Raw genomic sequence first — 25,836 nt, 5'->3', positions numbered from 1 at the left:
TCATCGGCGTAAATTATATAGTTTGCCTTGATACTGATACTAATGATATCATTAATATATAAATTAAAGAGGAAAGGGCCCAAAATACTGCCTTGTGGTACGCCACAAGAAACGGGCAGTGCACTAGAGAGTTCATCATCAATACCGACCCTTTGCTTGCGGTGTTCTAGATAACATGTGATGAGGGATGCAGCCTTCCCGCGGTATCCATAACGTGTGAGTTTCCTAATAAGAAGTGAATGATTGACGCAATCAAATGCTTTTGTAAAATCTACAAACAACCCCAGAACCAGTTTTCCCTCATCAATTGCCCTTGAAATTAACTCTTTCTGAGCAAGTAAGGCACACTCCGTGCTGAGGCCTTTGCGAAAGCCAAATTGGCATTCATTTAGAAGTTTATGTTTTTGCTCAAAATCCATAAGCCGATTTAAAATTATTTTTTCAAGTACCTTCGAGAACATAGGGAGTATTGATATTGGCCGATAGTTGCTCATGTCATTTTTGTCACCTTTTTTATATAGGACACTAATGCGTGCTTCTTGCATTTTACTGGGAAAAATGGCTTGATTGAGACAAAGGTTGAAAATATGTGCAATGCATGGAGCCAGGATATCGACAACGTATTTTAAAGGTTTTATCTGTAAGCCGTCAATATCTTTCGCACTGCTGCTGTTTAGATTTTTAATTATGTGGATTACTTCGTTTTCATCTACAGGTTTAAGAAAAATAGTGTTGCTATTAACCGGAATATTACTAAGATCATTTGGTTGCATAGGCGTACTACCTGCACTTGCGAAATATGTATTAAATGTATATGCAAGCCGCTTCCCAGATAATTCTATACCATTAATATTTAATTTAAGAAGTTTACTGATAGGCGGATGATGCCTTAATACAGAGCTGAGCCTTTTCCACATAATCTCGGAGCATCCAGCAGCTGCTGCAAAGAAATTTGCAAAATATTCTCGCCTAGCCTTTTTTATATCTTTATCGAGGCGATTACGGCACACTTTAAACTGGCGGAATAATGCGATATCTTTAGTTGAAATAAACTTGCCATAGAGAACATTTTTATGCGCGATTCGTCCGAGAAGCTCAGAGTTAATCCATGGTTTCCGAATTTTTTTGCTTGGCTTAACGCGCACTGAGGGAAAGCTAGATTCGTATATTGATTTTACAATGTGAAGAAATTTTTCATAGGCCCCATTTGCTTCGTTGGATCTATATACATCATCCCAACAGGCATTTTCTATTTGTTCCCGAAATATAGACAAATTGCGCGGGGTTATTTTTTGCATCTGGTGCATTGGCTGCGTTACCTTCTCTCGAATGTGCCCTTTGGCGCAAATAAATATAGGCAAGTGGTCACTGAGGTTATAGGCAAATACACCCGCTTTAACTTTTTCAGGGATGATATTTGTGAAAAAAATATCAATTAAAGATGATGAATATTCGGTAATTCTAGTGGGCAAGTCTATTACATTCACCAAACCATTCACCTTCAGTAAAATATCTAATTGTAGAGTTTGGGAATCGTTTTTCATCATATTAATATTGATGTCCCCTCCGAAAATTAAATCAAGCCGATTTTTATTAACAAACTCAAAGATTTCTTCTAATTTATCAAAAAACTTGCTAACGCTGCCATTGGGAGGGCGATAACACACTATAATAACGGTGTTATGCATTCTTATTGCTAGAATTTCATAGTCAGTTGTTGTTGCGGAAAGTTCGGGCAGTAAGTCACAATCGAATACTTCCTTTACCAGGATGCAAACTCCGCCTCCTCGAGAGTATGACCGATTTAAGTAGAAGGTACTATAATTTGGGATACGGAAAATATCCGCATCGTTCATTGACCATGTTTCTGTTAACAGTATCGTGTCAAATGATTGTCCTAGCTGTTCAAAAAACAAGGAGAGGTCGTTTTTCTTATTAGAAACTGAGCGGATGTTTAGATGAAAGCATTTAAAGGATTGCTGAAATGTTTTGCCTAAATGCTGACTGAATACTTGTGGCAATATGTAAGTCTCCCCACTTGCACAAGCCATCGTTATCAAGAACTCTTTTTAAGCGAGTTTATCAAGATCCCTCTCGGTAGAAACAGCTACTGCGCGTTCCCCGTCGGTTTTTCGGACAAGAACGCGGCCGTTGCTGTGCCACACATATTTGTAGTTTGCTCGCTTCGCCCATATCTTTGTCTGAAAGAGCAAGTCGCGGGTCCTTTTCGTGACATTTTCAAGCAGGAATACATCGTCTTTCGATTCACGCAACTTCTGTCTGCTTTTCCACCAGTGGTCCCTATCTGCTTGTTTCGCGAAGCGACAGATTATACCCGGTATCTTTTCTTTCTTTGACGGCAGCCGGTGAACTGAAACAACGTCATTTTCTGAGAGCTGCGGAAGTTCGAGCTGCACGGCTACGTCGTTTAGCTTTTCGAGCAGGTTTTCTTTTTCAGAGTGCTGAATCCCATGAAATTCCAGGTTTAAGCGGCGGCTCCTCCATTCAAGTTGGTCAATTTCAGCGTGAAGCTGATTGACATCGCTCTCGTTTCCCTCAAGTCTTTCGGTTCTGCGTTTTAGATCCTTGATCTCATTTTCATTTCGCTCCGTTCGTTGTTGCAGTTCATCGTACTGTTCGCTCAGAAATTGTAAAGTGTCTTCAATGCCCTTAACAACCTCTCGGAGTGGCAACAGCTGGTCAAGCTTTCCGTTAATGGTCACTAACAACTGCCGCACGTCTTGCGCGTCAGAAACGTCACTAGATTTGTTAGGTTGCACACGTAATTTCTGCCGTCTACAGGACGTGCAGCGCCAAGCCAGGCGGTACGCATCTCCCTTCGACCTAATTGTCGTGTCCGAGATTCCGGAGCATTTCCCGGTGTGAAATTTAGAAGTACAGTCTCTACATTCAATGATAGAGTCATAACAAAATTGAATACGGACAGTTGTATTCAGTGTGTCCAAGTAAAAGATTTCCCAAAAGAAATAAATCATAAAAAATAAATACCTAAATAAATAAATGTACAAGCAGACTGACAGTAAATAAGAACATGCAAAAAAGGTACTTGCTTTCTTTATTGGGTAGTAAGTGGTACTATAACCATGACACGATTCGCTTGAGCCCACAGCACTCACTGAGACACTGATATGTAGGGTGGTTATCTTTGTGTTTAATGGAATTTATTAAAGACTGCCTGTTGCAGCTAACCTAATTCTAGATACAGAGTGCCTGACATTACTTGAATGAGAACTCAAGACACATATTCAGCTAATTAACAAGAACTCACTTTCTAATTCATTTTCTTACAAATCGTAGCTGGTAATTTTACAAAGTGTATGCACTCAGAATGAATTTCCAGAAGGACACCAGTGCCGAGACACTTGCCACCAAACTGGCCGTAACGGTGCACTGTTGTTCCACTTACCTTCTTTAACAAAACGCACTGTCGTGCAGTGAAGCACAAAAGTAATTGGAATGCCCATGTATTTCATCTCATATTTACGGGAAAATCTCGAAACTGGTGTCATCCTGGAAATTAATTTCAAGTGAATACGACTTTCAAACTCACTGGCTACAATTTGTAAACTGCAACATGTGCCCTAATGTTATAAGTCAATTAGTAAATTTGCGAGAATCAGTTGAACGTGTTTCCAGTTCTTGTTCTAGCGATGTCCACCTCTGAGTAATCCAGCTCAAGAACAAGAATATGCTACCTGGCACAGGCAACTTTAAAAAAATCTGTAAAACTCAAAAAGGATCACTCTGTACAATCCTTATTTGTTGCTCGAATGGTGTATGCCATTTTCAGTAAACATTATCTACTTTTTGAAACATCGCATTCGCAGTAAGTGATGCCATGGGAGCAGTGTATTATGCTGCATAGCTTATTGCAGGATCCAGTTGTGATTTCTGCCATTACGTCCCTACACAGGTCATTCCATATCGACTCATGCATATTGACGAATTCAGATATTTAGACGAAAACAATAGAGCTAGTAGTGACGTGCTGGAAAAATAAAAAATTATTCCTCGTGCAAGTTCAATTTTGTTCGGTGCCAAAAAAATAACGAAAGAATTCACAAAAAATATCTAGTTTCATGCAAACATGAAAGGCACATCATGCCACTACTAGAGAGCTTTTCTTGCACCTTAAATTTAAGCCGCCTTATATGAATTAATTCTTACTCATGAATTTTAAATTGCAAAATAAACCATTTTTGCGAAGTTATGTAAAATGCAGCTTTTAGTGAACAGAACCACTCTGACAATGGCACAGATGGAATTGCAGGTGTGTCATTCCATACCTAATCGACCAGCATTTTTTCAACACCGAAGATATAGCTGAAAACATTGCCACGTGTTTACTGGAGTTAACAACTCTTTCCCTACTTTTTATTTTTGCCCAAAATTTTGTAGCATTTTGGCGGCAGTTTATTTTTCCTGCTCAGCTTAGCTAAGGACGTCCACCGTCATTTTTTTTCAAGCATACATTGTATGGATCGAGGCCTTCACATGCTGTGCGTGGAAATACAGCGAAATGATGTGACTGCAAAAATAGCAAATTTTTCAAATATGTGAATACTTCAAGTCCTTTTGGCACCGGCACAAGTGAGTAAAATTGCAATTCGTTAATTTTTTTTCATAACGAAAAATTCTGAAGAGAGAAATTAAATACAGAATGGTAGTCCAGGTGATACAGTACAGCAGAAAAATATCTGAAGCTCTGGAGGTTCAGCCGATTGCCTATAAAGAAGCTGAAAATCCTAATCTTTTGCAAGAAGCTTCATGTTCAAGGCAAAAAACAGCTTTGGTGGTTAGCCAAAAAATATATGAGATACATCATTAGATAGCTCTACATGTCTGCTATGCATGTGTGAAGTTAAGAAAGAAGGCGTAATTTTAAATGCGAAAAATTCATTTTGAATTTTTGCCTGCATTGGCGTTTCTCCTATGTGCGCACAAGCTTGCCAGCCGGGAATGCAGAGGACAAAGCTGGCTTTGTCTGCAACACAGATGACAGAGAAACGGTGTTGGGGTCTGCGTTTCATTCCGAAGAAACGCACGCCCTAACACAACGAGGCTTGTGCTTTGTGTGGGCCGGGTGAACTATATTCATTGCACATAAAATATCAATACGTGTGAAATTTGTGAGGGAGTCCTGCAGTGGTTATAAGTTTCATGCAATTTACAAAAAGAAATATTTGCTATTACGTAGCCAGCAAATCCAGAGAACGCTGATATTGTTCATGCAAAGCACTTTAAAGGACATGTCGCACTGCAATGCAATGCGACATGCAGGGAGCAGGACACTGCGCCCTGCTCCCTGGAACACAATGACGATGCAAGTAGAACACACCTTCATAATTAAAACTGAATATCTACACAAATATGAACAAATTCTTTTGGTGTTGCGTGCTAACACTGTTTGAGAGCCGGAACGTGCCCATCTATAAAAGCCATATGTGCCGTGTTCAGTCTGATGTGGTCAGATGTGGTCAGATGTCGTTGGCAACCACTTTTCGCGTTTGTGTAAAAAAAATATGAGTAGAGACTGCGGCGCTTGACTTCGACTGCCTTCGTATCGATAAAAGAAAGGCAGTCACAGTTTGTTGACTCGTTTTTGTGGCTAATTATATTAACGATCTGTCCTTGCTAGATCACAAGGCTTCATATATTTATGCCGTATGCATGATCCACAAATGAACATTACAAAAAATAATTTATCGCACTTAAGGGATAGCACCTTTTCGTAACTTGTCACATGCATAGCAGACGTGTAGGGCTATGTAATGATGGGTCACATACTTTTGCGCCAGCCACCAAAGCTCATTTTTTTGACCTTCAACACAAAGCATTTTGCAAAACATTTGAACTTTACAGTTTTTTTGGCCGATCAACTGAACCTCCAAAGCTTCAAATAGTTTGCAGCTACTCCAGTTAACCACGCTGCGATTCTATATTTATTCTAAGCCTTCTCTACTTCCCTGTGTTCAAAGAAAAAAATTCGACCTTTACAATTCTTTCGAATTCGAAATTTACAATTCGTCTGCTGGGCCTCTCAACTGCGAGCCATGAAGCAATTGATGCCGTACGATTCCGCACACTCTAAGGTGGTGAAGCGAGCAGTTGGTAGTCGTTGCTTGGAATCGGCTTTGCGGAAATCGTGCGTACTAGTGCACCAAATGCGGTCTAGTTTTACGAGCCAAGTTGGACACCTTTTGGCAGCTGGTTTCCCTTTGACGGTCGTCGACGCTATAGTAGAGTCTCTTCTGCATAAAGTAAAGCTTGGAGCACAAAGGGCGAGAGCAGAGGTCAAACGACCGAAGGTAAGACCAGGGGTTATTCCCTACGTACACAAGGTGTCACATAACCTTAAAAAGGTTGCTAACCGTCATGGTATTCCTCTGGTTTTTTTTCTGCGCCCAACAAGCTCTCGAAGGTGTGTTCTCGAGTTTGCCGTGAGAGCAGGCGGGGATGCCGCTTGAGGCATGAGAAACCCTTTGTTGAGTGCTCCAGAGAGGTTGTGTATGGAATTCCCTTGCACCCTTGTGGGCAGCTCTACATTGGACAAACCGAGCGTTGTGTGAATGACCGTTTAAGGGAACATGCACAAAAACTAAAGAAAAGGGCGGATAAGGGCGCACATTTGGTGGCTCATGTTAGCGCGTGTGGTTGTGACGCTCGATTTTCTGCGACTACTCTTCTGGGCAGGAGCCGCAACGCCTCTTCCAGGCTCGCTCTTGAGGCCTTCTTTATCAAGAAGAATATAGATACGAGTGTAAGTGAGCCTCCCATCACATTACTAGATGCCGAATTTAACTTCTTGCGCAACCGCCTTTGATGTTCATGTACCTGTTTCTCTTCTGCTTGGTAGGCGCATGCGTGACAAGAGGATATATATATGTACTATCCTTCTTTCCATTAAACAGTTGTGAGTAGCGCTTGTCTTTGTCCGGCTTTCTTGTTTCCGTTTTTTTTTTATTCGCGCTAAGTTACGACTACAAATATGGACGACCATGCATCTAGCCCAACAGTCAACGCTAATCTAATGTAAGCGGGGTCGATACCAGTTCACTGTAATTGTTTTTTTTTCTTCTGCGGAAGTTTTCATGAAATGGTGAAATCCTTTTTCGGTACTTACATCTGAGAAGGCAAACATGACAGCAAACTGGGCATCTTCACTTTGACAATCCTATCCATTGGACCGTCAGGACAAGTGCTCAAGTAAGTCGTTTTTAAAGAGAAGCTTTTGAAAGCTAAGCTGTCGGTGCTTCTTCGACTTTTCCACTGCTTCTGTTGATATCGATGTCTTGCACACCGCGCCGGGAGGCGGTTCACAGCGCGTACGTATATGGCAGGAGCGCGGCAGAGAGGAAAGGCGGCGCGAGTGACTCGTTTGGCCCTTTCCACTGCGTCGACACAATGTCCTCTAGAGCTCGCTATGCGTCGCCCCGATACCCTCTTGACGGCTGTTGTTATCCGTGCCCCCTGCAAAAGCATCGCACAAGCTGCAGCGCTTGCCTTTGTACTAACGTGGAACAGTCCAAAGGAAAGGTCGATAAAATGGCAGAGAGGAGGTGGAGAGAGGATGCAGAGGATCGGTAGAGCCGACGCAGTCACGAAATGAGTGAAAAAGTAGACATCGCTTTAGCATATGCTAAAGGGGATGAAGGCGAAAGTCTGCACGCTCACGGGACATTCATTAAAGTACTTGACATTACCAGTGGAATGCGTTGTTACTTCCTATTGTTTTCTCCCACCAGCGGTCATGGGTGAGAGGGTAAGGAGTGTGTTAATTTCCTCTTAAGAAACTGTGTCTTAGTTCACTGTGTCTTAATAATTTCGCCTCAATTACCACCAAAGATCGGCGGTTCGGCTCCCACCAATGGTCGTGGGTTCGACCATCAATGGTGGCACGATCAATTTTGGTGCCATTGAATTTTGGTTCCACCAAAGTCGAGCGTGAGTGTCTTTGTTACCTACATATTAATTACTTCTATATTAGTTAACTTCGCCTTAACACCAAAGGTCGTAGCTCCGACTACCAATGATGGCACCATCAATTTTATGCCATTGAATTTTGGTTCTACCAAAGGTCGAGGGTTGAACACCTTCATTAACTTCACCTAATAAGCACCAAACGTCGTCGGCTCGACTCCCACCAATGGTCGTGGGTAACACCATCAATTTTGCGGCCATGACGCCGCACGGTCGATTTTTCGATAACAACTGACAACGGATTTTTGGACCCATGAGGCCCTTTAGGCTTTCGCCGCAATAAAAGCCCTGTCATTCTTCACCACCCACCGTGGTTGCTCAGTGGCTATGGTGTTGGGCTGTTGAGCACGAGGTTGCGGGATTGAATCCCGGCCACGGCGGCCGCATTTAGATGGGGGCGAAATGCGAAAACACCCGTGTACTTAGATTTAGGTGCACGTTACAGAACCCCAGGTGGTCAAAATTTCCGGAGTCCTCCACTACGGCGTGCCTCATAATGAGAAAGTATTTTTGGCATGTAAAACCCCATAATTTAATTTTAATTGTTTCATTCTTTGCTCACAGCTCGAATACATAGAGGCATAATGGGAGAGGGAAAAGGCGACGTAAGAAGGCACGGAAAGGCTACTAGTAATGACGACGGCAGTTGCGGATAGACTGAATAAATTTAAGTTCTAGGTGCGGCACAGTACGTTTGTACTATTTCTGAACAATAAACACCGTGGGGAGGTGGGGGGAGCAAATTTGTCTAGCGAAGAACTCACGCAAGGCGTGCAGGCGCAAAGCCGCATTAAAGCACCGTAGCGTCTAGGCGACCTTACACGGAAGCGGCTGTACGTCGAATCAGCACTTCTGTGCCCGCCGCGGTAACGTTGCGGCTAAAGGCGTTGCTCGAGGACCTGGGTTCGAACTCGCGTGCGGAGGCCGCATTTCGATGGGGAGGAAATGCAAAAACGCTCGGGCACTTAGATTTAGGGGCACGTTAAAGAGCCACAGGGAGTCAAAATTAATTTCCGAGCCCGCCACTGCGGCGTGCCGCATAATCAGATTGTAGTTTTGGCATGTAGAGCCCCTCAATTCAAGTTTCATACTTCGGCCATGATGCGATATGCCGTGTGAGGCAATAGCAGTGCTGACCTTCTCGGAAGTTATGAACAATTACGCAAAACAATGGCACAAGCAAACGCGTCTCGCTGTGTGTTCTGTGTACTATACGCAAACAGCAGCGGTGCACGCAAGGTAACGTTTAACATCAACTGGCCAATCTCGTATTGTAGTAAACGCTGAAACAAATTTAACATTAATCGTCGACGTGACCGCTAAATATCGTCGACGAAAGCAAACAGAACAGAAGCATCGCTTACATCGATTCCTTCTGTGCGTGGTGTCCGCATCACTTTTAAATGTGCTGTTTTACACAAGTAAAAAACAGCGAAATGAGCGTGCTGTAAACAGAGTCCAATGAACGTGCTTAAATGTATCACTCGACTATCCAATTGATGTGGTTCTAGTGAAAAAACTCACCCCTCAGCGCCCCTGGCACTAATTGCAATGGAAGTGTGCTATTTCACGCAGATTCTTTCTCGTGCTTGCACGCAATCCCATCTAGCACACATTAGGCCAGCAAGGTACGCGTGTATGATGAACTGTTGTGTACGTATTGCAACCGATGTATTTTGAACCTATATATGAAGTTTCGCGGGATGCAGCTTTGGCGCAAAAGCTTTGTTTCTATGGAACCGCAGCATATTTGAGATTCTGATGATCAAGAAGGTACGTAAGGCGTACCTGGAAATGAATATTATTGGATCCATCGGGCTTTATTAAATATTAGCGTGAACGTCCGACGCATGTTTACACATGTAGTATATTCACAGCTCTAGGATTCCGGAGGCACATGCATGCGGGATGGACAATAAATACAGCGGCTCTTGGTTTACACGTTATATAATTACTCTCGATCGCTGTTGTAAACTGCGTACGATCTGACAACATGGCGACGTGGTCGGGAAGTTCGTTCCACCCTTGAGTCGTAAGTGGGTAAATTCTGGTCGGTATTCGTACACGTTTGTTGGGAGCTGGGTTTAGCGGAGGCAAGGAATACACATTTTGACAGCTTGATAACGGAGAGTCGAGTGGCTTTATTCAAAAGTAAAAGCAGGTTGGGCCGAGTGGCTGCGGTGACATCCCACTCGGGCAGCCGCCTCGATTCCAAGGGAGAGCCGGGGGCAATGAGCCCCACGGCGAGGCAAACTGGATTTCCAAAAAAACGGGGCCAAAGAAGTGTCGGACGGTCGCTACACGTTCGTTGGGGACATTCGCTGTTTGGATGGCTTTCGCGAAATGTCCGATGGGCTGGTCTGATGACTACATTGTCTGATGGCGAGGAAAAGAAATGTGTGTGAGAGAGACTCAGGCGCAAAATTGGATACCAAACTTGATATCAAGGTATACAATAAAACATGCACATCATGTATCGTTCAGATTTAGACGTCCGGCACAAGTGAGGAGCTTGTAAACGATAAATATCTGCTTTCAATTATCTAGGGCACCATGACAATGACAATAATGAAACAAGGGAACAGCACGTTACCAGATGCACGTACAGTGTTGCGTTCGGTGAAGCACGGCTAATGTGATACTACACCGCCGTAGATTACTTTAAAGGGCCACTAAAGAGGTCTGGCCAATTCGAACAAACAATTGCAGTGTATACAATGCGCGTTAACGATCGTGTCTGCAAAGTATTACAGCGCTGCACACCGCGAAAACAGCTGCAGTTTCAAACCAAACGCCGCGCGCCCTTGGTCAAATCACGTGGTCAAATCAAATCAAATCATATCAGTGTTTATTTAAAACACATTTTTTGACATATCTTGTTTGCTGGTCAATCTAAACACATCGTGCTTGTTAGAAGATCCAGCAGCAGGTGGTACAGCTCTCAATAGACATATAAAACATACACCGTAAAACATACAGAGAATAAATTCTACGTTTTACAGCCACGTAAGAATACCCCCAAAAATCACATATTACCACAAACAGTTGAAAACCACTTCCTCACATGTTTCACCATATTACCTTTTGAAATTATATCATACAGTGTTGCAGCAAGTTCATTAAAAATATCAGGGACATATTAATTTCTTGTTTTTTTTCCATAGTTTGTTAACACCCTTGGCTTAAAATACCTTTCTGTCTTTCGTAACGCACATCTTTTTTTACCGATACTTTAAAAGAATTTGAATAATAATAGCGTGTTACAACCACATACTTAAATACCTCATGTACTGGAAGTATTCCCAGAATATTATACTTTGCTTTTCTGTCTGATTTTTCTAGTCCGGTTCCATATCTTATGGTATTGACAATTATTTTGACTACGCGATCAATATCTTGCTTTTTATAGTCAGAACGTCTACGATATAGCGTTATACCATATGTAATTACCGATTCTGCTAATGCCTTATATATAGTAACTCTTAGATTGATAGGCGTTTTTATACATCATGGCCGCGACAGCTCTTAGCTTTCCACAAACGTGTATGACATAGTTAGTCCAGGTAAGAGGCTGGTCAAATATAATTCCTAAATACTTAACCACACGCTCAAACTGTAATGGTTGACAAATACATGCGTTGCAATTTGGGGCGTGCAAATATACATTCATATTAAATGAAAGCGCCTTATGTGGATTCCTGAAGTAGATTCGTTTAGTTTGTTGATGATTTATAAAAATTGAATTGTGTGCGAACCAGTCTACGATTACTGACATGTCTCTTTGGAAGATTTGACATTCCGAGTTACAGTTACTCATTTGTAGCGCTATCGCAGTGTCATCAGCGTACTGAAAAAGTTTTGATTTCAGTTGTAGGAGGCCGAGATCTGAAGCATATATATTAAAGAGTATTGGCCCTAGCGTGCTTCCTTGGGGCACACCACACTCTATTAATTTGAGATTGCTGTAGCTATCATCAAGTTTAACACATTGTAGTCGATCAGTAAAATAATTTGGAAAAATTTATACAAATGACCTGTGAATCCTAAATTCTTTAGCTTGTTGAGTAATATCTTACGTACTACCGTGTCAAAAGCCTTTGATAGGTCTGAAATAGGGCTAAGACTACATTATTATTTTCTATTGATGTACTAATATAGTCAGAGAATTCTTCTAGCAGAGTAATTGTGTTTTTATTCTTTGTGAAACCAAACTGCGCCATGTTATTCAGGGAATACTTTTCGTAGAATGATAGCAATACAGAGACCACGTATTTTTCCATTATATGTGCTATTGTGGACAACATCGCTATCGTTCTGTAATTTGCGCAATCACTTCTCTTTCCGTTTTTGTAGACATGCCTTACGATTGAAATTTTTAGTTCCTTGGGAATTATGCCTGTTTCGAAAATTCTGTTTAGAATCTTTAAAAGTACTTTTCTGAGTCTGTGAAAGTTGAAGCACAAATCTCGAGGGCGGATTTTATCAAACCCTGGTGGTTTTAACTTTGCCATACCTTTAATTATCGTCCAAATATCAACGTCGGTCATCGCTGGAAGATAAGCTGAGTGCGCGCATGTGCGTTTCGGCTCGCATTCTAAATGTAGGTCGCTCTCCGTTTTCTTTTTTTCAGCTTCTCTGCCGCAGCAATAAAAGTTTCATTCAGGTCAGCCGCACAAGTGCGACTACGTAATTCGCATTGCTGAAACGTCATTCACCTTAACACCGTAAGGTGGCTTCGAGAATCATTGAAGGCTAAGGTTATTTGTCTGATGTGCTGCTTCACCAGGCGATATAAAGTTTGGAGAAATAATAAAACCTAGCATCCAATGGTCGACACGAATTTCAGTTTTACTCCGGGGCCATAGCAAGTGGGCCGTACTTCCGTTTCGTCTGATATAGCTTCCACGTTGTGCAGTCGCGCGCGCAGTAATAGAAACTGCGCGCCCGAAAAACAAAAGGGGGAGGGGGAACCACACCTCTATATGAAAAAACATCTAGAACATAGATCTAAGCCGAATTTTCTGAATGCCTTTGCCCAAAAAGTTTCTCGCACTGCCAATCTGTGGCAGGAATGTAGTCTGATTCGCCTCCAGACGGTATTTAGAAGAGAGGCTACTGTCGTCTGGCCTTTGATGTAGCAGGAGGACACGATGGTGACGCACGAGCCGTGCCGTTCTCCATGCATTTCTATTGGAAGGCGAAGGCCAAGCGGAACGGTGGAGACCAGCCCCGTCGAGAGCGAGCGTTCTTTTCCTCCGCACGACACGAGTCCCTTGCGAACGTGCACAACGCTGATGATGTTACATGTGACGAAACGCGGTGGTGATACATTTCGGATAGAGGTGCTTTTGCTTTCAAAGGTTCAAAATGTAACGTGTTATTGTATATGAAGGGTATACAGATAATTCTAGTGCTCATTTTTATAATTACTACAACGCTAAAAAACGGTGCGGTGCGGGCTTTCATAAGCAGGTTTCTGCATGGCACGATTAAGTTTATGGACAAACGGTCTTGTACTTATCTTAGTGTTTACTTGTGCACGATGCAAAAGAAAGAACAATAAAAGTATTCAGTATCTTGTCAGTTACAAGGTTAACTGTAATAAACCACAAACTTCAATGCACGCTGACACACGTACATCTTGCCCTCTGCAGCAAAGGCACCTTCGCAAGATATTTACTCGTATGCGATCGAGGCGCGTGAGTAGAAGAAAATGAAGAACGCAGCAGGCAGCTGTCTCGTGCACTGCGCGCCCTCCGCCATTTTGCACGCGCACTGCTACTGTCTAGTTTAGCGACTAGTTTCTCGGTTCCGCAGTGCCTAATCTAAAAGAAAATACGGCTAAGTTTTAGGACGCGCCCAGCGGCAAGGCCTGCATTACCGCCGAGCTGTGCGGTATCGACGCCTCGTGTCCGTCATGAAGCAACGTTCGCAATCTGATGCCCCGGCTGTGAACAAGGATGGAGCCACGGCTGGCCGCGGATTTTGCCAAGCAGCTCAGCAACACAACAGGTACGGCCTTGCTCAGGAATCAGCAACAGCGCCCGCGCAGGGCTGCGCTCGGTCTCCGCCTTCTTGTGGGGGCGCGATACACGGCTCGCCTCCCGGGACTTTTCCTACCGGCGGCTGTCACGTGTCGGCGTTCCTTTGGTCCGGGGACGGCTGCCCACGCACCTTCGTCAACGGAACAGCTGACAGGTGAATATTCGCCCGTGTTCTGTTAGCGAAACAGAAGTCTTTCTGGGAGAAAACATTGAAAAGGTAGCCTTTAGGTGCAGTGCTCTGTCGAGAGTTGGTGCTCATTTCGGTGGCACCTTACATCGAAGACCGCCTAAATTGACGCGATATGGATTTTAGGCATATTTCCAATACTTGTTCAGACTTAGAGGTAATTGTAGCAGAAACCTGTGTGTGCTTTGTACATTTGGTGCGTAGCCATCTGGAGCTTTTCCCTGGATAAGTTGACGCTTACTTAGTTACATTTCAGGCACCGAAACAAAAAAATAAGACCAGGACAGAACACACCACAGAGCACCTGTATCATTTGCGTTTTTTTTCTGTGTGTGTGTGTCTCACGCCGAAGTGCCAAAAGCAGAATATAATTTATATGAAAGCTTCCATTGGTCGGTAACCAACAGCAATAGAAAGAGTTAAATTACGTGTTACTTCTCAGTTATTTAAGCATATGTTGTTGAAATTTATTACAGGGTGGAAAAAGCAAATAGAAGAGAACGTATAAATTATGCAGTAACTTCTAGCAACTGTGACGCAAAGGTTCCCGAATTAATGCGAAGTGTTTTTATTTCAGTGGTAAGCAGCAAAGAGGCGGCCCTTGTCATTCTGGCCGTGGATCGGTTGGTGCACCCACGGCGTCGCTCTTCCCTCCAGCTTCCGCACCCAAGACGGTGGTTCACAGCAGCCGGACGGAGCTGGCCGCTGGTGCAGCGTATTGTCATCCCAGGCGACGCCTTCACCAGCCCCGGTTTCTCGAAGCCTCCGCCCAACACCTGGCCATCGCAGCTGTACTGCGCAGTTCTAGCCGCTGTTCCAGCAGTGGGACTTGGCGCAATGGGCGACGTTCCTCGCTTTCACTGCGCGCACAGCTTTTGCGTGGCTGGCTCCGCGTGTGGCGTCGAGAAGAACGCCGTTGTCGCCTTCGACGCGTGGCTCTGGCCCGCGGCGAGCACCACGAGATATTCAACATCCGGCGACTTCCAGTTCCGTGATGCCAGGCACTCCACCGCCATTCTGACTGTGGCGGATTAATTGTCACACAAGTTTTCATACTTTTCAAGCAGTACAAGGACGTCCACGCTGTTGCTTGGGACGCTATAGGCTTCCATAAAATCGGTTCTGCAAACTCTGACCCGGAAGCCTGAATGAGCCCTGACAATTTTTCTGATGTCGTGCCGCTCCAGGCACCGGAGAATGACGCAACTTGTCCGTGACTCGCGCCTTTTTTGTATAGTATTTTTTTTCGTACACTCCTGCTGCAACGGGTACGCATTTTTGCCCTTATTAACGCGAGATCTTGTATTTTCCTCCATTGCGCAAATATATTGTCAAATAGGTTATGTTTGTTGACTGGCTATAATTTCTGTATTTTTTCTTTTTGCTAATCGTTGTTTTTCGATTCTCGGAATTTACGCCAACATGTTACGGTAAAAGACATGAGGTGGTACATCTTCACTTCATATACGTTACGCTCGGTAGAATAAGAAAAAGGAAAAGAGGAAACACATAGAGCTGCGATCTATGTCTCCACCTCGCTTTATCTTTGGGTGCTAATTGATCGTGTGCTGCGTACATAAAAAAAAAACTAAGGATATACCAAGTCGTTCAAATCGTTACACTTCTGAATAAAACTATTCTTTGCCTCGCTCTGGTATAGAAGTTAAATATAGAGGAATAAAGTGCCCCAGGAAGGACGGTCAACGTTTCAACGGTGGTCAACGGTGGACCTATCCCTGTCAAAGGCGGCCTTGTCATCCTCGGTGGATTAGTTTCAACGGGTTATTGAGGTGACTTCACCTGCGGCTGGCTGTAAAGGTAGAGACTGTAAAGAAGAACATGAGTGCTGTCATTTGGAGTTTCTAGCCGTCGTGGCAGGAAATCTAGAGGAGGGCGTGAGGGTGAGGAAGGGGAAAGGAGCAAGAAAAAGAAACAAAGAGACAGGAAGAGGAGTTGCCGGAAGAAGTTAATCGGATGCCTTCAAAGAACTGTACAGAGGCCGTGGGCGTCGTAGGCGACGTGCGCTTGCGGGTTTGGAAGGTCCGCTCAGCCGGTCAGCGCGGATAGGACATAAAGACATGAGTTGAAAGAATGACCTGAGCGAAAAGTTTTGAATGAATTAAGATAGCGACGTCGAGTCTCTGCGAAAAAACGAAGGGTGGAGAAGGGGGAAGGCTGGTGGGAGAGATTCGTGGTGGGAGGGAGCGGGTTGGACCTTAAAGGGATGTTGGCCTCACTATAGATGGGCTTAGGCGTCATTGCGACGATATACAGAAGTGGCATGATCCTGTAGCGCACAGGCCATGCTCAAATTTGGCACTGTGCTACGTGTCGGGGCCTGTTGCTCAAATTAGAGAAGAAAGAGAAAAGTAAAAAAACGCTTGAAGGGAGAGCTGAAGATGCGAGAAGGTCTCGTGTAATTTTGTCATTTTGTTTTTTTCAGGAGTGATATATGCGTACACGCGTGGGAAGACGCGAAAATTTTTGATTGAATGGTGTGGGAGAGGTAGGGAAGAGCTGGAAAAGGAGGCATACGTAAGCCTAAGAAACCAGGTTGGCTGTCCTATTGCAGAACCCAGTATCCAGTGTCCAGTGCCGCGCCGGATTATGGGCCCAGTGTCGCGCGCTGGTTGCCGGGGCGCTGGGTAGGCGCGGCGTACTGGGAGGCGCTGGGTACTGGTGCGAAAAACAGCTCTAGTGAGTTAAATACGAAGCCCCTGGCCATCGAATCTATTTTTTTAAATATAGAAAGCAACACAGAACGCTTTAGTGGAATAAAAAAAGAACAAGGAAGTAAAAAATAAAAATACTCCGATCAGGATTACATCGCCGGACCAACACAGATCCCAAGCGCGGTACTTTACCACTACGCCACTACGTGTTTGCGTGGTTTCGTTCAAAAATTTAGCTATCCGCCAAGTCAAAAAGGAAAATGCAAAAAACGAAAGTGAACTTCAGTATGTGCATGCATAAACAGGGCAGCTCACGCAAATTTATTCCAAGCTGCGACACAAAATACAGTTTTATGACCCCAAGATATAGCGTTATTTAGAGCAACAGAGTATTAACAAGCGATGAAACTGTATAAAGCATTTACTATTCAGCAGCGCCTGTCCTTGCGTACTGGAACCAGCGCGGCAGAAACACAACCAGCGAAGTTTGGGGTGATAAGTGTTTGTGAATGTGACAAATTTACCTCGACGGTCCGGACTATGTCTCCATATCTTAAATATCTCCTCTAGGCATGTCTCAAGAAATCAGATCATATGTAATCTTTAAAATTTAGAGTTTTCCTGTAGTGCTTCTTTAAAGCCCTTTTCGGTGGCTCTGTACACACGTACTAAACCTCGCAAGATATTTGCCAAAAAATTATCCGGGCACTGCGTAAGAAGAGTAAGTGCAATGGAAATGTACATCCCATTTTATTTAGAGGATGGGTCGTTAGAAAGAGCCACTAGTGTAGCGATATCTGTTGAATGGACACGCCTATGGTAATGCTCGACTTCAATTCCGGTATGGCAACATGTGCCTTCATGTGAATATACGAGAGTTTATTAACATTAATGGGTAAATAGCGGACCAAGCATTTCAATCTGGCGCGGTAATTCAAATGTCTGCCTTTTCAAGGTGACCCCTTCAAAAGACACAAGTGCATAATGTTCCACAGGAGACTGTTGAGCAATCTGCCCAGAATTAGGGAAAAGTGGCTTTGATTACTAGACACAGGCATGGAGTAATGCTATTGGAAAGGAAAATCTTGTCACACACACGTAGTTGTAGCCGTTGTAGTAGTAAAGATTCCTCGAAATTCATGAGCATTTAGGCATTTCGGTTGGCCCTGCGAAAGGCAAAAGGAAGAAAATGGAGCTTTCGCAGAATAAGGGGAGGAGGTGGGAGGAGGCCGGTAAGGCCAAGAAAACACTGTAAGGAACGAGCGCTGAGAAATTCTGCAGTCTCCTGGTGGTAGCGACAAGGGAGGGGTTTGCACTTCGTGCGCTAGAACTTTCTCTATAATCGAAGAAAGCAGATGCTAGGGGAGTGCGGGTGTTTTCTTGTGGGCACTGTTTTGAAATTCAACTTCTTTAAACAAGAAATTTTAGTTTTAGGAAGGGTGACTTTTGAAGGCAAACAAATTCGCTATGGAGAAATTCGACGTGCAGTATCTCCTAATTTGCGAAGAGTTGGTGATTTCCGCTGGCTCCGCAAAAACAGAAGACGCAGTTCTCCACGTCATGAAGCAAGAAGTTGTGACGGTCGAGGAGGCTGACGAGACTTGGGAAACCATCTTTGAAAAAAAGCGAAAAGTAGAGACAGCGGCGGCGTTCGGTACGGAGAAATCTAAAATGCAGGACCTACTTTTAATTTGCGAGGAATTAGGTATTTCTCTCGGTTCCACAAAAACGAAAGCAACAGGACTCGACATCATGTATGCTGAAGAAGTGACGGTCGAGGAAGCTGAGGAGGCTTGGGAAACCAATGATGAAAGAACGCAAAAGGAAGTGGAGTACGAGAGGCGGGAGCGGGAAGAAGTAGAAATGCGCGAGAACTGTGACGGTGAAGCGTAAATCCGCGTTTCTGAAGACGTAGAGAGCCACAAAGGAGAAGCCGAGGACTGCGAAAGGCGCGAGTAGGTGGCAGCGCAACGGTGCGCTTTTAGGATGGCAGAGCTTGAGCGCAAAAGTCAGATACTCATGGCGTTTTTCACTGGTCGATTCGGAGCAGGATTTGTTGCACCGCGGCAACGAATCCTAATTTCACTGGCCGATCTGGGGCGGGTTCGCGCGTTCCACTGGTCGTTTCGGATCAACGCGCTCCGCGCCGGATCCCTCTCACTTGCTCCGCTGCCAAAGCGCGGATTCGGGCGGAAATAGCTCGCGTCACTGACGTCTTGAAGCGAAATCGGTACCCGGTTGGTACGCACCTTACGCTTAACATTGTGTAGCTTCGCAACATGGCTGCGTTCGGTGCTGCTGCAGAGCTCGCGTTTAGCGATGAGAGCTCGGACGACACCGATTACGAGGTGACGCAGGTGCTGTAAGAAGCCTTCTATGCACGTTGTGCATGCACAATCCTTGCAGGCGCGACATGGAAATGACGGACTCTGCGACTGCGGCAGTCAAATTACGCACGGGGGACGGCTAGATTGGTTGCCGTGGAAACGTACAGAGCGGAAGTCGGGCATGGTTTCCGGAAGCGGTTTGTGCGACGTGTACGCAGAGTTCCTGTGTGATCCCTCGCGGAGCGGTTTTTCGCTCCGCTGGCCGATTCACACTTGTGAAACCAGAGCGCTCGCTCGAGGATTTCGGCGGCTGCGCCAGATCGACCAGTTAGAAACGCCATTACATGAATGATAGCGCGAAGCCAGCTCCCCACTTATGCACTCCACAAATTAGTTCATTTCCTCGCCGGTTTTACAAATGTGTGTGAGAAAGTGGGTGCTTGCTGTGACATGTGGACCGAGAGATTACCAGCGCTCTGAGTGATATCTCTGAGTGATTCATGAACTGCTTATCCGAAGAGAAGGCGAGAGACTATACGATAGGGCTAAGAAGGCTTTGTTCAGACACTTCGGTCTGGAATTTCGGACCTCGAAGGCCAAGAAGTCAAGACAGTGGAAGAATTCGCCGAGGATAGCTGCACGTGCCAAAGTTTCCGCAGTACGCCACGAACGCCATGCAGGGAGAAGCGACAAAGCGAGATATGGTGCCGGGAAACAAAAGGGTAACAAGTCTTTACGTAGGAATGTTAAGCCGGAGACTTGAAATTCCCCGGGCACGGCATCAGGAGAAAAAGGGTGACGCACTTCATATAGAGCAAGTCAGCTATTGCTCTTCGAGTCGGTCCTAGCCAACGCTGACGGAAGGAGAACCCTTCCCCAATATGGAGCTTTCATGGCAAAAACACCGGAGGAGACTCAGAGAGTGATAGCCGTGTCCCCTATGGCGCAGCGGTCAGAGGACCATAGAACGATTACCGCAGCAGCTGCGTGCAGTGACGAGTCAGACTCAGACGTGTTAGTAGCCTGAAGCAAGGAGAAGGCTGTAGAGAGCTCCGTTTTTCCCGGAGGAAACGGAGGGCCCGTTAAACCAAGCTTCTACGGAGGCGGCAAGTTCGGCCGGCCTGCCGGAAAAGGTCACCTATGGCTGTTCGGATAGGTCCGAACAGATGGTGAAGTGAACGCGTAGGCACAAGGAGAAAGGCGGACGCGGTCGAGGCGTCGAGAATCAAACGTGCAAAGCACCAAGGCGACAGAGGCGAAGTTGCGAAAGTCGGCATCCAGCCGAAGATTGTGAAAAAGGGAAGGACGGTAAATCCCAATCTTAGGCGCTTGCAGAGTTCGAGGGATCGGCGTGACGCCTGTCGCGAACGGAGAGTTTCGCGAACATTCAGACGTAGTAACCTTTGCCTAACCGCATTGGGGACGTCTCGTTGCAAGCAGAAGGACAAGGGGAAGCGTTCCGTCGGCAGCTACAACAGCCGATCCCTCGCTGGCGCAAAAAAAAGCAACTGCCTAGCACTTCAAGGAAAAGCGCCCGCGCGGGTCTTTCAATATACCCCTCTGCTATTACGCGGAGGCTGTTCTAAAGTCGCAGCTACGAGGTGCGTCAGGCAGATTAGCGGCTTTTCGTTTCTTCGTGACGGCACTTTGGGATAGAACCACAGAAAGCGCGTCCCTCTCTAGTTCGTTGAAAAGGGTTCAAATAAGGAAGACATGTTTCTAAATGGTTTTGTTCTTTTGTAGTCATTTAGTATTCAGCTTAATTGCACCTCGGACATTTGAGAAGTGTAAGAAATACCACAATCATTTTTTGTTATTAGCATTTTCGAATATGGTTAGATCCACAATTTCAAGTGGCACGTTTACGTGACGACGTCTGTAGAACTGTAAGGAAACAGCGTCAGTGTTGCATACAATTTGGAAAGTCAGGTGCAAGTTGCGCAAATAGGCAATTTGTGCTTTAGTGCTAGCTAATAACCAGTCGGGCTTTTGCTAGACAGAAAGTACTTTTGTTTGGCACAAGGCATTGTTGGTCTCTTCTGTTCGAGCTACGGCAGATTTTTTTTACACTGTTTGATTACTTTTTTGAAAACCTAATGGCTGAATACTTGAGACAGCAGGCGTCAGGGAAATTCCGTTGTCAGTGTTTTCATTGTCTTAAGTTGCACGGAGATGTAGGCTAAAGGCGAAAAGGGGTCAGTGTACGTTTAATTCCGGATTGTTTTGGATATGTCGCGCGAGTTTTGGGCGGAAGTTTTTTTTTTTTGTAATTGGTCGGATTTGGTGATTTCTTGTAATCACGCTGCGTCCTAATACCAGAAAATAAGCGGAATAAGTCAGGTCTTCGGAGCCAATGTAGGAACGTGATATGGTTTGTAGATGGTTTTACCTTTTGTTGATTTTGCAATTTGTCATTGTGTAATGGTCATGTAGCTATCAAGTGCTAAGTGCTATGGACGTGAACTAATCAAGGCCAGTCGTCCCTTCGCCTTCTTGACCTGAGGAAGCTCTAATTCATGATTGCTTAGCTTCGTTACATAAGCCACATTTGTGTCTTTTTGCGAGGACTCATAACTAGAAGTTTCTTGGTACTTGTCCAAATCAACGTGAACTTTGTGTTTCAGGATTTTCTTGAGATAGAGGGTTGTCAGATTATTTGAATTTGTACAGTCTGGCGAAGAGAGTGGGCTTGCATGTGGCGTTTACGGCATTGTGTGTGGATGACAACGGCCGCTCCTCGGAGCTTGTCTTGTTGCATTTATGCAGTCCGTTGAAAGCGCACCTATCAAGACGCCTTCGGCCAGAAGAGCTTCATTCTCGGAGGCTGCGGCTTCATGGCTTTGAGCAATGCAGGCATCAAGACGGCCGACCTGCATCGAACAACTCGACTTTCCGAAGCACCATCTGGCGGTGGTGGTGCTGTTGTGACTGGCGGTCCTTCAGAACGGGGGATGCCCCCAGAGCAACACGCACTTGTCATGTTTGATGTCCATGCATCATCATTCACATCGCGTCAAGACAGCAACGTCGCCATCCTGACCGCCACGAAGTGGCCAGTTATCGTTAAAAGCTCGAGGAAATCATCGACGAGAGGTGGTTGTCCCCTATTGCGACACGTTGGACACGAGTACACCACGTACACCGGTAGCTCATCGAGGACATGAGCACCGCGAGCAGCACGTCGAGGACGGCACCCGAGCAGCACGCTGACGACCAGTGAGGGGCGGTGGAGGTCGTTAATGATTCGGCTCTGTGATTGGCCAGCGACCCTCAACGAGGGAAAGATGGAAGGAAAGGCCGTAAAAAGCGGATCTGGATGGCTGTGAAGGGGGAGGCGCTCGGACATGCAAGGACGCTACCACAAAGTTCTCCGATAGTCAAAGCCATGTTGTTAAACTTGATCGTGTACTTTTTTTAATAGAATCCTGTTTTCATTCTCTTCAACGTCGCTCGGAACCCTTCTTCCTCCCGGCCCCTGGCATGGCACCGACATATGGAACCTTCGTTGGCGGCACGGACCCCCGACTTCACAACAGGGGTAGGCAGCGGTGAGATTGAGCTTACGGAACTTGGGATCGCCAACTTCACTACAATAGATGACCCATGGCGCGCTGGGAGCACACTGATGTTTGAGTAACATTGGATGCCGAACATTTCCAAGATAAATGCCACGAACCGCTCTTCGTATGGCCGAGACACCCACAATTACAATGGCAGTGGAGTCGGTAGGGGTGATCCAACCAAAGCTGCCTAGGCTTGGCGTTTGCGGCACGATCTTCCGCTGCATTACGTTTCAACTGCCGTCGCCGCGCACATACCCGCTTCTTTTCACGACGGTGTTCTTCGTAGCCGCGCTGTTCTTACGCACTCCTCACCGCACGCGGCCTACCCAATGCACGGGGTTAGAAGGGAACGGAGATAAGGTTACGTGGTTTGCCTATGGAGCCCGTGACGGCGCACCGCAATCCAAAATAAGCAGCCTCTATTCGAGTTGTAGTTTTTACAGCGGAACTGTTACACGCTATAGGTCCTGGCGGTTTGTGTAAGTAGGCTAAAAAGATGCCTGCCACCCCAGATCTAAAAGAGCCAAAGCATAAATCAAAATCGTGCAGCCTGGCACGCCCCAGCTCCATTTAATCGCGAAAAGTTCGAAAACATATTGTGATAGAAAATGTCGTGATAAAAAAGCGCTTGCGGTATTTCCTCGAAGCCATCCCGCTGCAAAGCCCCGTCCTGCTCGGCACTGCGCTTTTCTTCTCAGGCTTTCGCCACACCCTCCTCCTCTCCTTCCCGCCTCGTGGTTCCGCTCGAATCTCCTCCTCCGCTTTCATCCTCCCGCTCTTTTCCTTATCGCCGTATTTCATCTCCACCTGCGCCGTTGTCGAAGACAAAGCACGGAGTACGAAAAAGGGGGAAGAGCACCTGTATATGAAAAACAAAAATCGAGAACATAGATCAAAGCTGAATTTTCTCAATGCCTTTGCCCAAAAAGTTTGTCTCACATGGCCGATTTGCGGCAGGAATGGAGTCTGGTTTGCCTCCAGCCAGTATTTAGAATAGACGCTGCTATACATCTGGTATTTTGTGTAGCAGAAGGACACGATGGTGGCTGACGAGCCGTGCCGTTGCCCATACATTTCTATTAGAAGGCGAAGGCCAAGCGGAACGGTGGCTGCGGAGACCAGCCCCGTGGAGAGCGAGAGGGAGCCTTCTTTTCCTCCTCACGACACGAGCCCCTTGCGAACGTGCACAACGCTGATGATGATGCTACATGTGACGAAACGCGGTGGTGAAGATGACGTTACGTTTGGGACAGAGGTGCTTTTGCTTTGAAATGTGCAAAATCGAACATGGAACCGTACAGATAATTCTCTGCTCAATTTTATCATTAATACAACGCTTAAAAACCGGTCCGGTGCGGGCTTTCATTAGCAAGTTTTGGTATGGAACACTTAAGTTTTGGGAGAAACGTTCTTGTATTTCTCTTAGTGTGTACTTGGGCATGACGATAAAGGAAGAACAATAAACGTATTCAGTATCTCGTCAGTTACAAGGTCAATTGTAATGAACCACAAACTTCAATGCAGGCTGACACCAGTCCTTTATTGCGTACATCTTACCCTCTGCAGCAGAGGCACTTTCGCAAGGTATTTTCTCGTATGCGAGTATTTAGAATAGACGCTACTACACGTCTGGTATTTTGTGTAGCAGAAGGACACGATGGTGGCTGACGAGCCGTGCCGTACTCCCTACATTTCTGCTGGAAGGCGAAGGCCAAGCGGAACGGTGGCTCCGGCGATCAGCCCCGTGGAGAGCGAGAGGGAGCGTTCTTTTCCTCCTCACGACACGAGCCCCTTGCGAACGTGCACAACGCTGATGATGATGTTACAAGTGAGGATGCGCGGTGGTGAAGTTGACGTTACGTTTGGGACAGAGGTGCTTTTGCTTTCAAAAGTGCAAAATCGAACATGCAATTGTATTTGAACCGTACAGATAATTCTTTGTTCAATTTTATCATCAATACAACGCTAAAAAACGGTGCGGTGCGGGCTTTCATAAGCAAGTTTCTGCATGGAAGGCTTAAGTTTATGGAGAAACGTTCTTGTATTTAAGTTAGTATCTACTTGGGCATGATTAAAAAGAAAGAACAATAAAAGTATTCAGTATCTCGTCAGTAACAAGTTTAATTGTAATAAACCACAAACTTCATTGCACGCTGACACCAGTCCTTTATTGCGTACATCTTACCCTCTGCAGCAGAGGCACTTTCGCAAGATATTTTCTCGTATGCGATCCAGGCGCGTGAGTAGAAGAAAATGAAGAATGCAGCAGGCAGCTGTCTCGAGCACTGTGCGCCCTCCGCCATTTTGCACGCGCAGTGCTACTGTCTGGCAGCAACTAGTTTCTTCGTTCCGCAGTGCTTATTCTAAAAGAAAATACGGCTAAGTTTTAGGACGCGCCCAGCGACAAGGCCTGGTGCTTTACCGCCGAGCTGTGCGGCAGCGACGCCTCGTGTCGGTCATGAAGCAACGTTCGCAATCTGATGCCCCGGCTCTGCACCAGGATGCAGCGACGACTGGCCGCGGATTTCGCCACGCAGCTCAGCCAGACGACAGGTGCGGCGTCGCTCAGCGATCGGCAGCAGGGTCCGCAAAGGGCTACGCTCGGTCTCAACCTGTTATATAAGGCGTCGCTGCCTACCGCAGCGCCATGAGCAGGCGCGCGCTTGGAGCCGCCCGAGGGGGAGGAAGAAGAGGGAATAAAGGCAGAGGATGAGTAATGTCTTCATTTCTGTCGTACTGAATAATATGCACGATATAACATAATTGGCGACGAGGATTTAACAACCCATGTGCTACCGGCTTCCCCTTCATCTGTGCCGTCGTTTGCTGCATATCATCCTCTACGATGAGTATTTCGGGGCTCCATCCGCCACCCCCGTTCCTGTCCTCACCTGGAGACCCAGTCATCCCATGGGAGCAATGGATTCAAGCGTTCAAGAACTACATGGTGGCGTCGGGCGCCTCCGACCTACCTGCCTTGCGTCGGAAGGCGATTCTGCTCAACTGCCTGGGCTTGGAAGGACAACGCATCTTCCAGACCCT

At 45.7% G+C, this 25,836-nt stretch overlaps 1 protein-coding gene across 1 annotated transcript; it reads right to left on the bottom strand.

Annotated features, from left to right (window-relative positions):
- Nucleotides 1-1,541: 1,541 nt before the first annotated feature.
- LOC142574821 (uncharacterized) lies at nt 1,542-15,248 on the bottom strand. The gene is made up of 2 exons (XM_075683831.1): nt 15,103-15,248; nt 1,542-2,904 (listed from the first exon to the last, which is right to left on the bottom strand). Exons 1-2 carry the CDS (start codon nt 15,246-15,248, stop codon nt 2,070-2,072), a joined length of 981 nt encoding a protein of 326 aa, XP_075539946.1. The 3' UTR covers nt 1,542-2,069.
- Between the last annotated feature and the right edge of the window lie 10,588 nt (nt 15,249-25,836).

This window comes from Dermacentor variabilis, chromosome 1 (assembly GCF_050947875.1).
Source record: "Dermacentor variabilis isolate Ectoservices chromosome 1, ASM5094787v1, whole genome shotgun sequence".
Taxonomy (NCBI): Eukaryota; Metazoa; Arthropoda; class Arachnida; order Ixodida; family Ixodidae; genus Dermacentor; species Dermacentor variabilis.
This window is presented reverse-complemented; position numbering and strand designations above follow the sequence as displayed.

Coding starts and splice junctions, on each gene's coding strand:
- LOC142574821 (XM_075683831.1), bottom strand. CDS start 15,248: ATGGCGGTGGAGTGCCTGGCATCACGGAACTGGAAGTCGCCGGATGTT. Junction 2,905..15,102: donor GAGCCAGCCACGCAAAAGCT/GTGCGCGCAGTG, acceptor CATTGAATGTAG/AGACTGTACTTCTAAATTTC.